The 14,401-nt window shown below is 41.1% G+C and overlaps 1 protein-coding gene across 1 annotated transcript; it reads right to left on the reverse strand.

Moving 5' to 3' along the window:
- Nucleotides 1-13,338: 13,338 nt before the first annotated feature.
- Nucleotides 13,339-14,130, reverse strand: LOC122653196 (secreted RxLR effector protein 161-like). The gene has a single exon (XM_043847143.1). The coding sequence runs from the start codon at nt 14,128-14,130 to the stop codon at nt 13,339-13,341; it is 792 nt and encodes a 263-aa protein (XP_043703078.1).
- Between the last annotated feature and the right edge of the window lie 271 nt (nt 14,131-14,401).

Raw genomic sequence — 14,401 nt, forward strand, 5'->3', positions numbered from 1 at the left:
TATGTGAGACGTTCTTTTTGATGGGTTCCCATTCCATGATGTCGTACTTGGTTTAGGAAGATTCCGTACAACTCCTCTGGCCTTACATGCATGCCTCCTCCTCGATGGGTTCTCATATTTGTTTTTGGGAGAAGATATTTTGAGTCAACAGACTTTATTACATATCCCTCTAGCCTTTCATGCCTTTTTTTTTTTTTTTTTTTATGGGTTGGCATAGTGTTGTATTTGTTTTAGAGGGGAAGGCTGGGTGGGATTATTGGGAAGATTGAGACTGACATACTGGTACGAATTTTTTTAGATAGAAATATTAAGGTAAAATTATTTTTCTCATAAATAGTAATTAAAATTGATGGAATTTTAGATAAGAGTGTGATTTTGAAGTGCTATATCAACAGACAAAGTAATTAATGATGTTTCCTGAGCTATTGACTTTACAGGTGTAAAGTACTCGAGTTGGATCAATTTTGATTTTGCATTGGGCCAGTTTGAACCAAACTATTAAGCTTTTGGATCTATGCTTGTGTTTCATTGCCCTTTACCTCCCTGTTTTGTTTGTGCTCCATGCTACCATGGGTGCCTCTTTGGCTTAAGTCCACCCCAACCCATAACGGATAAAGATCATCTCCAATTCTTTAATCTGGCAATTCTTGGTAATATCACTTTAATTGCATGAAACGTGGCACAAAATGATCGTATGGTGGTGATTACTTTGTACCATGCATGCTCTACCAACCCGTTTTAACAACCGGATCATCTCAACCCGAGTAGAATGTCCTCCATCTTTCACTTCCTCCTCCTTTGCGACTCCCACTTCCCGACCTCCACCCCCATTCTACTCCACCACCACCGTCGGATCTTTCACCAACCCTTGTTCCCTCTCGATTCCTTCCCTCCAACCCAACCCCATCTTCATCTTCCCCACCTCCATAGCATCCCAAATTCCCCTTCTCTTCTGGTTCCAACAACCAATCATTCTTCCCATCTTCATCGTTCAGAGCACAGATATCAGGATAACTTACCGGAATTTCATGCTCAGATAAGAATCGATCCAGGTAATTTACAGCTAAACAAGCAGTCAATGGTTCAAAGCTATACGGCCTATACTATTGATAAACCTTTCAAAGAAATCACAAGAAGAACTCATATCAAAAGCCTCGACCCACGAAAGGAAAAACAAATTTTAATTAGAGGGTATCGAAACAGAAAAATCAAAAGATCCACCTCCTTCAATGGAGGTGTCTTTTTGATCATCGTTTTGGGGGTCTCTTTAGGTCTTCTGAACTCCACTCTCCTCTTCTTCAATCAAATCCGAAAACCACATGTATTCATCTGCAACTCCCTCATCAGGGCCTTCTCTCACTCCTATTCTCCCCAAACCTCCGTCTCTGTTTACACTCGCATGTTCAATGCCTCTATTTCTCCTAATCACTTCACCTTCCCCTTCCTTCTTAAATCTCTCCGACCTCAGATACCTTGACCAGGGCCGATCTATTCATTCCCAGATCCTCAAATATATAGGTCATCTCAATGATATTTATGTTCAAAATTCACTCTTGAACCTCTATGTGTCGTGCGGTGATGTGTACATGCCAGCAGGTGTTCTATGGAACTGAAAACACTTGCTAATGAGAGAAGAGAACCAAAAACCAAAACGAGAATCGAATAGGGTTTGGAGGGAAATCTCAGTCTTGTTGATTTCTGATTTCGATTTGAGATTGATACATGGATGATATCCAGTAAAAAATTACTGGAGATTGATACTGGGGTTCAAGTAATTTATGCGTTTTCGAGTCAGTTTTGAGACCTGGTTTCAGACCTTGAACCTCTCCAATGGTGGGAAGGAGGGAAGGAGATGAACCGAGAGAACCGAGAGAGAGAGAGAGAGAGAGAGGGCGGTTTGAAAGTGTTTTTCCTTTCTGCGTTCTAGGGTTTACAATCCACTCGGGTTGAGATGATCCATATTCCAATTCGGGTTGGGCTTCATGAATTGGAGCAATTCAATCTCCACCGTAGGATCTTTAAACACCACGTGTCGCACAATGAAGGTGGTATTGCCAAGAATTGTCAGATTAAAGAATTGGAGAGGATCTTTATCCACCCATAACATCCTTTCCCCGGCCTCAAAATAATTATTTTTGTCTTTCTGTTGTCATCATAGACGTCAAGCCAATAACGTGAAGTAACATAGTATATTTAATTAAGAGAGAGAATGTGAGAAAGAAGTACACATTAATAGCGTGCATTTTTTTTTCCTTTTCCCATAATTGTATAGGATGCAAGTGGGCCCTGGGTTCGAAAATTGATAGTTAATTTTTGTCCAAATTGAGGTTAAGCCTGGCCTAGCCGAGCTCATTTTGGATCACAGTTGAGTTCAAGGTTTTAGGTATTAGTATTGGATTAGGGGTATCAGAAGATTCGTATTGATATCGGCCATAATCGATATATCGGTATAGATCTTAGTATCACTGGTGACCGATACCGTGAACACTACACCCATGTTTGAGCATTTTAACCTATTCTATACTAGGTTGGTCCAATCATGTTTCTAAGTATCGGGCAATAGATATTGGTTTTGCATGTAGCCGATCTCAATACTGTGCCGATATCGCATCAATGACACGATACGGACAAGAGGTAAAATGGTCAAAAAAACTCATTTTTATAAAGAATATCAGGGGTAATTTTATCCAATACAACTAAACCATTCCGATATCATATCGGTTTTGCAAGTGAACGATACCATGGCCAATCTAACGCCCATATAATAGATATAACTCCATTAAGCACATAACAGAAATCTTCACGTACGTAGGTGAATTGGTCAAAAGATTAAATCACTTCAAGTACATTGTTTAAATGCCATGTGTCAGGTGATGTGGATTTTACTATTAATTTGTCAATTTTAAATTATGTTTTTTAACACATGTCAGGTAAAGAGCGTATGTAAAGAGAAAAATCACTCCACGATCCTGAAGGGTCGGTTCCTATTTGACTCAGTAAAACAAGAACAGTTGGTGAACAAAAAGGACTTTGTCCAGCACCCTGCCCGGACAGCATGTGCAGCGTCGCACTTGGTGAGATGTGAAAAAACCGCCTCACCCCTGCTCGGGCAAAGCTCTCAGTTAGGGGTGAGGCGATCTGTTCACGCCTCATTGTGTCCGACGTTGCACGTGCAGCCCGGGCAGACTGCTAGACAGGAGCCGAGTACGTTGGTGAGTGGCCCTGCTGATTCCACATGTCTTGGAGAGTGTGATATTTTATTGGAAGCAATAATTGTCGAGCCTAACCCCTCTAGTAGATCTTTCCAGGAAACGATAGAAAAGGGTCTCGATGCTATTTTTTTATTATTTTTTTTTTTGGTGACAAAAGAAAGAAAAACTGCATTAAGATAAGGAAGTATACACAGTATTCTTGGCCTATGCGTGCCGGGCCAAGTTAGAAGCTAGAGCTATACAAAAAGGTTCCCCCTGATATATAAAGTTAACATGACTGTATATGTTCGAAATATAAAACAGAATTTTTATATGCTGCCAAGGCCAGGCTGATTTGGTTGGAGATGGAAGAACATTAGTGATCATAGAGTAGGAACACCATACTTCTTGAATCTTCAACCCCAAAGCTGACGCATGATTCAAACCAGACCAAATACTATATAAAACTGGCTCCAGTTCTGAAGTAGCACACTGGAAACCTGCAACAAAAAAGGTAAATATTCCTCCTGTCAAAAAAATATAAGACCATCCAGCAGTACTCAATCCGGGTATGTGGTAACCTGCACAAATTAAGACATCAAAATCTAGCTTTGGTAAGCCACAGAATTTTGATATTGGCAAGAATATATTATGATCATTATTTACATTGGAGGACGAAATTTAGGGAGGGGACAGCTTCACGTCAGATAAGTAACGCATTATTAACTTCATAACCCGTATCGGATTAGGATTTTCTGTGCCGAACACAGCATTGTTTTGGGAATTCCATATAAAGTAGCAGGTGATCATAAACACACTAAAAAACCAAATTAAGGATTGTTTATCGAAACTGTTATTGAAAAAGATAGAAAGCCATAATTCTTGGAGATTTGGGGTGGCCAAAGATTCAGTTCTCAGACCCAGAGGTCCCGCTACCCAAAGATGCTTAGCCCAATCACAAGATATGAATAAGTGCCAGTATGATTTGGCACAATTTCCACATAGAGCGCAGGAGGGATCGATCGGAAACCATTTTGAAAGAGAAGCCTTGACAGGGAGTCCTGCATTCAGAACACACCAATTAAAAAAAAAGATTTAAATTTAGGATGAATTTTTAGTTTCCAAAAGAATTTCCACCAAGCAATGCTAAACAAATTATTATTCTTATTATTAGAGCTCAACTCAGTGGTAGCCAATTTAGTGCTAAAAAGGCCCGTTTTGGAATTCGTGTACCACCAACTATCCTTGTCATTAGAGAAATTGATTAAGGATAGTTGAGAAAGGATATGTGGGGGTAAAGCTTGATTCAATGAGTCGACATTCCAACTATCAACCAACCTATACTTTTCAACAGGATGGGAACACATGTCCTTAGAGAGATTAAAGAAAGAGCTGAAAGGTTTCCAGGGATAGAAGGAAGCCATCTATCGGTCCAAAAAGAAGTGGTCTTACCATTCCCAATTTTCCTAGTGACTAATTTTTCAAGATTCGGAATGATTTGGGCGATGCTATTCCAGACCCATGATCCCTTTGTTTTCCTATAGGTGGGATTGAAAAAGGATTTCTTTGAGAAATATTTTGCTTTGAGAAGTCTAGACCAAGCAGACGAGGTATCCGTAATAAGCCTCCATCCCAGTTTCATGATGAGAGCTTTGTTATGATGTCCGGCTTTTCTAAACCCCAAGCCGCCATAAGCTTTGGGAAGGCACATCTTATCCCAGGAGATGCAACAAGACTGCTTTCTCTTACCATCAAAACTACCCAACCAGAAATTGCGACAAATTGAATCAATTTATCGACACACTTTAAGAGGAAATAAGAAACAATTCATGAGATAGGTCAGGGTAGCAGCTAAAGCCGATTGTATCAAAATCGAACGTCTTGCAAAAGACAAACAGTTGGATTTCCAGGTTGCCAATTTGTGCTGCATCCGGATTACTATCCCATTAAGATCTTTTACTTTGGACCTACAATGAAACAGGTCAGTACCCAGATACGTAGAATCTTTAGACATTTCAGAAATACCCAGAAGAGAGCAAAGAGAACGCCTCTCAATGGTAGGAACATTTTTGCTGAAGTGGATTGCACTCTTTTTCAAATTAATTTCTTGACCAGATAGATCAGAAAAAGATCCAATATAGCTTTGATAGTCAAGAGATATTCCTATTCAGCACGACAAAAGATGAATATATCATCAGCAAAAAATAAGTGGGATATTTCAGGAGCTGCCCTAGAAATTTTGATTCCTTGGAACAAGTTAAGATCTTGATAAGTGGTAAGTAATCTAGAAAGAGCTTCCATTGCAACAATAAACAAATAGGGACTAAGAGGAAATCCCTGTCGTATCCCTCTAGAAGCCTTGAAATTGTCAAAAGGACTCCCATCCAACTTAATGGAAAAGCTGGTAGAGGTAATTAGATTGTTGATTAAGGAAACCCACTTCTCACCAAATCCCAGAAATTTGAACAGGGAAGTTATCAAGCCCCACTCGATACGGTCATAAGCCTTTGACATGTCAATTTTGATAGCAGCAAATTTCTTCTTCCCTTTGGTATGATTGAGGAAGTGAAAGATTTCTTGGGCCACAATGACACTATCAAAATTTTGTCTACCAGGCATGAAAGCAGCTTGAAAAGGGGAGATAACCGAGTTTAAGTGACCCTTGAGTCTATTAGCCAACAGTTTAGAAATAATTTTATACGTGACATTACATAGGCTAATAGGTCAAAAATCATCAACAGAAGCAGCATTATCTTTTTTGGGGATCAGATAAACAAGAGTATGGTTGAGTCCGGGAGGGATGGACCCATCCATAAAAAAGGAATTAACCAATCTCAAGAGGTCAGGGCTTACTAGATCCCAACATTTTTGAAAAAAAAAAAGCCTGGAAACCGTCCATTCCGGGTGCTTTCAAAGGACCCCAAAGAAAAAACGACTTTCTTGATTTCCTCCAATGAAGGGGGTAAACAAAGTATTTCAGAATCATCCACAGAAATAACCTGGGGAAATAAGCATTCAATAAAATCGGCCTCCAGGGGATTTGAGGTGGTAAATATATCTTTTAGGTGGGAAGCAAAGGAATGAGCCATGGCTTTTGGATCCTCCACTTTATTCCCCAAAGGGTCAACAATAAAATTGATTCTTCTTTTCCTGAGATTGGTCTTTGCAATCGCATGATAGAATTTGGTGTTTCGGTCTCCATCCTTGATATAAAGATGTCAAGACTTTTTAATCCAGAATGCTTCTTTAGCGTCAAAAATCCACCCGGCCTGCTTCTGAATCTTACACAACAGCTCAGAATCAGGGTTACACTTTTCAGAACCAACAAAGAATTGGTCAAAGAGCTGAGATTTGAGATTGGATATTTGACTAAAAGTGTTTATGTTCCAAGTTCTCAGGGAATTGGCCAAAGAAGTAAGCTTGGTTGTAATTAGCTCCTGCAGGGAGAGGTTCCACATATTATTGCAGAAATTTTTGAATTCAGGATGAAAAGTCCAAGCATCTTGGAAGGGAAATTTTTTTTTTATAACTAGGTCTAGACCCCGAGGTTGAGAGGAGGAGAGGGTTATGGTCAGATCCAAGAGCAGAGAGTTTAGTAATTAAGGCATCAGGGTAATTGGAGAACCAAGAGGTTTGAGCTAGACCTCGGTCTAGGCATTCCTTGATGAGCTTGGGTGGTTTTTGTTTGTTAGTCCACGAGAATCTAGGTCCATTAAATCTAACATCATCGAGAGAGGAGGAAATGATATCCCGGAGTAACTGAGTGCCATGAGTGGGGTGGAATTGAGTCCCAATCTTTTCAGATCCGTCTAGAATTTCATTAAAATCCCCGAACAAGCAAAATGGCTCACTGAGGGAGGTAAGGAAGTCCGACAAATCCTTCCAAAAAGTGACCCTCAGCCAGTTGAGGGGGGGCATAAATGCATATCAACCAAAATTTGAAATTATCATTCGTACTAATAAGCACCGCAATCATGTTGGTGAATTTTTCCTGCTTCAAGATGGGAGTGGAATGGAGGGCTAACAACCACAAGCCACCTTTTTTACCTTTTGACCCTACACTATTAACAAAGCTGACAGAGTTATATGAAGATAAAGGTTGTTTAAGCCTTAAACATGCATATAAACATGCATGATCTACACACTTGGTTTCATAGAGAAAAATAATATCAGGTTTATATTTAGTAACATGGAAAGCTAGACAGTTTTGAGTAAACTTGTTGTTAAAACCACGCGTATTCCAAGCAAGAACTAACATTATGGTAGAGAAGAAGCAGCAATATACATACAAAAATGGAAGAACCGTCGGGGGATAAACTGCCTTTGAAACGCTCGTTGGTTGAGGATCCAGATGCGAAAAGATGTGCAGAGCAGTATAATATAAAAGATACAATACAGTTTATAAAGAAATCGAATATGAGGAGAGAGAAATATCAGATCAAGTGAAGGGGTTCCCATTGCGGTTTCAGTGCCTCGGTGTTGGGGCGTCTCAGAGTGAAAGATCGAAGCAGGCCTCGCGAACGAATCCACCTGAAGTTCAGCCACCCAAGATTTGACAAGATCAAGGAAAGAGGTGGGATCCGAGGAAGAAGACACCAACTGTTCCAAAATAAAGCAAAAAGAGGAAAACTTGAAAGCAGTGGCAAGGGGAACAGGGGAAGAACCAGCTTTCCTTTTCTTCAACATAGGCCCTCCAGTTAGGTCCTCCCTATAGATAACGGTTTGGGTGGTGACAGGACACATAACAGGGTTGGAGCTAACAACTTCAGCAGAAGGAGCAACCACCCCGAAGGATGGATCAAGATCAAGAGGCGAGGGAGTACACAATCTAGCACCAGAATCTTCAAAATTGACACCAATAAGAGCAGTCGAGTGTCTAGCCACTTCAACTTCTGAGAAACACCCTGTCACGCCCCCATCCCGATGTAAGATATTTTACCACATAGGGGGTGATTGGGACAACACACATCATCCCAATACCTACTAGGATCACAGATATAGTGTTCCGAGCCACAGTCCACCCTGTCATCACGTTATGATAATAGAAAGGAACGTACCAAAATGGAATAAATCGTTCCAATCACAAAGTTAGCAGAAGCAAAATTAAATTAAATCATGTGAAATTATAGAGCATCGGTTCTCTAATGATAACACATAGTACAATATCAATGTTTGTAACCATTCAATTTCTCCTTATAAATAAACATAAAGTTTATACATGATTGTGGAATGAATACATAAATTAAATAATAAATAATTGCCCCAAGGGCACCATTCTTGGGTGTACATCTACTTCCAAGTCACAGCTATCGGCTCCACTTGATTCGCATCTAACGGTGCTCGTCAAGAGGTTATCTACATATCAACTAAAAAGGGGGTTGCACAACGGGGTTAACTACACTAGCTAGTGAGGGAGTAAAGGGGAATGCACACGCATACACACAACAATATCAATATCAGAATGATGCATGGTAATGTTAGATTCATTTTCCACCTAGCACACAAGTCTATCGATCAAGTGTATTCTACTGTGATAACTCGGGAGACACTGACGGTCACTTATCCTAAAGCCCCAAGGAAACCTCAATTATCACGAGGGGACCTACGCCGGTAGAAGCCATCATGATCACCCAGTGGCAGACCCCAATAGCCATCACTACCCCTGACCTTGCCTCTCCCGCCTCCACAAACATCAGGTGCTCAGACTATCTAACACATAAACCCTTGTTGGCAAGGGTCGTAGCATAAGGGGACAAGCATCCTAGCCACAGATATACTATATGCAGGTCCTATCGTCCCGAGAGGTATTCCGGGTGCATCAACGTCCCATTCCATCTAGTACCCGGGTACCAGCACGGCACAACACATACAGATCAGGATGGCATATAATAGTTTTCATAATTAAATAAATTGGGGTTCCATCACTGGCACACTCGGCACCGTAGCCCGATACAATGGTGAGAATATGATCACATTCACAATAGTCACATTTGAGATCAAATGCAATGCACACAATGCTTATATTTATATAATAGCATGCTTAAGATTATCAAATATATATATATATTCAAACCCAATAAATCCACTCAGAACCCACTCACTGAACATGGGTGTCACCCGGCATGATTGACATGAATCTCCTCGAACATCGGGTGCCATCCGGCGTGGTTTACATGAATCTCACCGGTGCACCAGCCTAGACATACAAAATAAATCATTAAAGCATGTATAGAAGGGTCCCATGCTAGGCCCCCAAGGTTAAAATTATGCTTCAAACAGGACAGCATGAGCGGACTCACGGACGGTTTCAGTAGAGGTGAGTCCATCCCTGACTCCGTTCAGGCCAAAAGGTAAAAATATAGCCTTTTTACTTGGATCCGGTCGTGCATCCGTTCGACTTCTGAGACACACCCGAGAGCGATCGGACCCACGGGTGGATGTGCTTCCTTACTCCGCCCCTGCGTCCGGTCGATCCCTGAGACATGGCCGAGAGTAAACTGCCCCCGGGCGGATGCAACAGACTTGAGTCTGTTCCTTCATCCGTCCAGGTCATTTCACAGGGTTTACACTAGGCGGACTGACGGGTGGTACCACGATTGGTGGATCCGATCGTACGTTCGCCGACAGTCTCATCCGAGATTTCAAAGGGATTTTGCTCCAGCTTGAAGCTTGGAGCACCCCAAGCTCTCAAGGTTATGGAGAGGGTGTCTAAGCCTCCCTAGGGTCACTAGAACCTAGGCTCACCTCATGGATCCAAGATCCAACAAGGGTTTGGTCTCAATTTGGCCCAAGGGTTGGGTCTAAAGGTTCACACCAAGGGTTCACCAACAATGGCTGCAATTGCAGCACCTATAGGTCTTAAACGGGGTTTGGTCAGCATTATTAGGGCTCCGAATCAAGGATCAAGCTCTACCTTGAGTCCCAAATGGAACCCTAGGTTAGCTCAAGCTCAAGGAATTCTATCAAAATGAGAATGGAAAGAGAAATGCCAAGGGTTTGAGGTCTTATCTTCAATGGAGGCAGCAAGGACAAGGCTAAGTGAGCCTTCTTGACCTCCTCCCTTCCTTTCCATCACTTCTCCTTCACCTTCTTCTTCTCCCTTTGTCTGGTCAGCAAGAGAAGGAGATGTGGGGCAGCTAGCCATCTTGGCATGGCTTCCATCCTCTTCCCTTCCCTTCTCATTCCTCTCCTACTTCTACTTCTTCTTCTTCCTTCCTCCTTCTCCTTCTTCTCTTGTCTCTTCTCCTCCACGGTTTGCTTGGGAGGGGGAGAGACAAGAGAATAAGGATTCTCTTATCCTTTTAAGGGTTAAATGGGCCTTAGGTAGTGTATGGTTCGGGGTCCTTAGAATGTTGTTAACCCTTAAGCTTTAAATGGGTTTTGGTTTGGGCCTTAGGTCTAGTTTGGTCCAACTCTTAGACCATTAGGTCCATTTATTTAATTAGGATCTGTTTGGGGTGCATCCTAAGTCCATAAGACTTAATTGTCCTCTAGGGTCTGATTGCTTTAAGTTGGGGTATATAAAACCCATTAATTCTTTAAGTTAGGCCTTGTGGGCTTACTTTCATGGTCCACATAATCAATTGGTGGTAAGGGTAAGGGTCCCACAGTCCAAAGGTTCAATTAGGGTGTCCGGGACACGGGGGTGTGGGTCCCATAGAAAAAATTACTAAAAGGGCAAGTAACAGCACAGGCGGATCCTCGAACGGATTCAGTTCGAGTGAGTCTGTTCGTGACTCCGATGCTGCTGTCAATGCCCAAACTTCAAGGAAAGTTGAGGGGCTTAGACTCATATCAAGTATGTGAAATGGTTATGTGGAAAGTCCGGCCCATCTACACATACGATTCTTACTCAATATCTATGCAAGAAAAGGGCAACTATGTTAATAAATAGGGAAAGTTGCATTTGCCATCCTTGTAGTTTGAATCTATTACGTCTATTACCCTTGGGGTTTCATTTATTTCATAAACCTCCCCTGAATTTTGAAAGATTTTTACAAACGGACCCCTATCTTAGTTGAGAATAGTTAAGTGATGATGTCATCACCAAAATATTTACTAAATGCCCATATTACCCTTAATGAAGGTGCGTTTACATCTTTACCCTTAATGAATTTTGAAACACCATCGAGACAGAAGGGAATGAAATTCCCGAAGAAGAAGACCGCCGACGCCATCGCTATTCCCATCGCGCAGACTAGAATCACCTCTCCACGTAACTCTCTAATCACTAGGATGGTACCCAGACCTCTGAGCTTCAAAGAAGAGAATGGTTTTATTCAAAGCCTGACTATAGTCATGCTCAGTAGCAAGAGCACAAGGAAGCCAAACAAGGAGTACTTACAAAACAGCAAAAGTGTAGCAGCCATGGAAGTGAGTCTCAGAAACCTCACGAAGTAATCGATACGCAATAATTTCAACTTTCAAATTTAAAGAACAAAACCCAAATGTTGATGCAACCTGATCTGCTTTGTAAATAAAAAAATAAAAAAAAATTAGAAGACAAATATGCTTTGCAAGAAAAGCAACAACTAAATGGGAAAGGCATTTATTGGTCCCAAGACAAACCTATTTGTCTCTTCAAAAGTCCAATGGCAATGTTTGTCTGGTTTATCAACTAAATTTCTTCTAAACCCATGAGAAAGAAATGGAACAGTGTTTTTGGGAGAGAAACAAGGGTCTGAAGGTGGAGAAATGTGATCAAAGTGAGGACCATCTTGCCTGTCGATAAAGTCCATTTTGAGTCCCCCCAGTGAACTTTGGTGGGTTCAAGGTTTCTAAACTGAAGCAAATTCTTTGCTTGAATCGACACCTCGATATCTGTTACAGATTGTGGAGGCTTGATTTTGGGCATAATCTGGATGTAGAAAGCATTGGACCATTAACAATGTGTTTCTTTCAATTACACATGATTTGATTTGTCTAGCATTTGATCAAATTTTTTGGTAAATTAGTTTCTATTGTTAGGATTTTTTGCAACTACCATCTCCTCGTCCATCTTCTTCTTCTTTTTTTTTGGTTTTTGGTCTTAGGATTCAATTTTCTTGGGGTTTCAAAAAGAAGAAACAGAGATGGTGAGGAAAGGGAGAGGGAAACATGTTGGATCTAGGTCAATGTCATGATTTATGCTTCACTTGGCTAGAATACAATAAACAAAATAATAATAATAGGGATGGAATTATGTTCATACTTGTTCCTTTCGTTTGTAGAAGATCCTAGGTATCACAACAAGATCTCCAAAGATCTACTCCTTGTGGTTAGCAGCCACACGCTCTGTTTACCCTAGAATTTCTCCCGTCTTTCCCTATCAATATTATCCCTCTATAACTCCGTGAGTAAAGTCACAAAATTGAATTGGGAGACGGCAGGGACCCAGGGTTGCTATAAATAAACCCCAGACCTAATCCATCCCTACAATGGACCGTCTGGATTAAATCCCCTTTAAGTGATTAATATGGGCCCAATAAATCAAGTCATAATAATTGGGTCCAAAACCCAACAATCTCCCACTTGGAACAAATTATTATAACTATCTCTTTATTGGTACAGGCCATAAAAAATCCCCATATTGTTCCATCACTTGTAATATCTTTGACATGACTAATAAGCTGCTTACATCGAATATCAGCAGAAAATATGCCTCAATAAACGACATATCACTATTTGACTATCACGAATGCAACCAACTCATTAATACAAATCATCTTGGGATATAGGCAAGGTAATGAACACAATTTGTGATCACATGCAGTATTCTTTCCTTGCAGGTCCATTCCTGATCGGAGATCAGACTATCTTGAAAACCTCACAGATAGTGAACTTTGATATTAACCATAACTTTGGCAAACCGCCCATAACTTTGGCAAACTGCCCATGACTTTGGTTAATACCAGACTTTGGCATACCGCCCATGGCTAACCGTCATAAACTTTGGCATAAATACTGCCTATGAACTTTGGCTAAATACCGCCATAAACCATGACATGTCAGAAACAAATAATTCACTCAAAAACCAACAATCATATAAATAATCAATTGAATAGTCAATACAGAGTGAAAATAAAATAGCTCAAACTAAGTCACAAATAAAGCTCAAACCATGGGTACAAAACTCCCACTAAAAAGGCATATGGGTACAAAACTCCCACTAACCAAATACATCAAAAGAATCTACAATACCCATGCTAGACACATGTCGCTTGAAGACTCCCACAGCAAGATCCTTGGTGAGTGGATCAACCACCATCTTTTCCATTGAGATATGCTCAACCTCAACCTCTTTACTGCAGACTTTCTCCTTAACCAGAAGATACTTGATCTCAATATGCTTTGAGCTACTTGTCTTCTTGTTGTTCTTGGAGAAGCAAACCGCCGAGGTATTATCACACCACACTCTCAAAGGCCTGGAGATCGAATCAACAACCTTCAGCTCAGAAATGAAATTCCTCAACCACACAACTTGCTTTGTTGCTTCAAAAAGTGCCACAAACTCAGCTTGCATGGTGGATGAAGCAATGATGGTCTGCTTGACACTCTTCCAAGAAATAGGTCCACCTCCCATTAAAAAGATGTAGCCAGAAGTGAACTTCATGTCATCAGTGCATCCACTGTAATCTGAATCAGAATAGCCAACTACCTCGAGATTCTCGCTCCTGTTAAAAACCAGCTTGAAGTCCTTTGTCCTCTGCAAGCAATGCATTACTTTCTTGGCAGCAGTCCAATGTGCCAATCCTACATTTGACTGGAACCTCCCAAGAACACCAACTGCAAAAGCAATATCTGGACGGGTGCAGACCTGTGCATACATCAAACTCCCAACAGCAGAAGCATAAGGCTTATCCTTCATGGAGTTCCTCTCAACATCATTCCTCGGACACTGTCCCTTATTCAACTTTTCCCCTTTACTAATGGGTGCATCACTCCCTGAACACTGGGACATATTGAATCTCTTTAGAACTCTATCAATGTATGCACGCTGGGACAGACCAAGAAGTCCTCACCGTCTATCGCGATAAATCTCAATCCCAAGAACATAAGTGCTCCCACCCATGTCCTTCATCTCAAAATTTTCTGAGAGAAAACGCTTAGTCTCCAGGAGCAGCGTCATATCACTGCTTGCCAGTAGAATGTCATCAACATATAGCACTAGGAAGATGAACCTGCTCCCACTGACCTTCAGATAGATGCAGTTATCAATGACATTTTCAGAA

Source organism: Telopea speciosissima, chromosome 2 (genome assembly GCF_018873765.1).
Source record: "Telopea speciosissima isolate NSW1024214 ecotype Mountain lineage chromosome 2, Tspe_v1, whole genome shotgun sequence".
NCBI lineage: Eukaryota > Viridiplantae > Streptophyta > Magnoliopsida > Proteales > Proteaceae > Telopea > Telopea speciosissima.

Coding starts and splice junctions, on each gene's coding strand:
- LOC122653196 (XM_043847143.1), bottom strand. CDS start 14,130: ATGTCCCAGTGTTCAGGGAGTGATGCACCCATTAGTAAAGGGGAAAAG.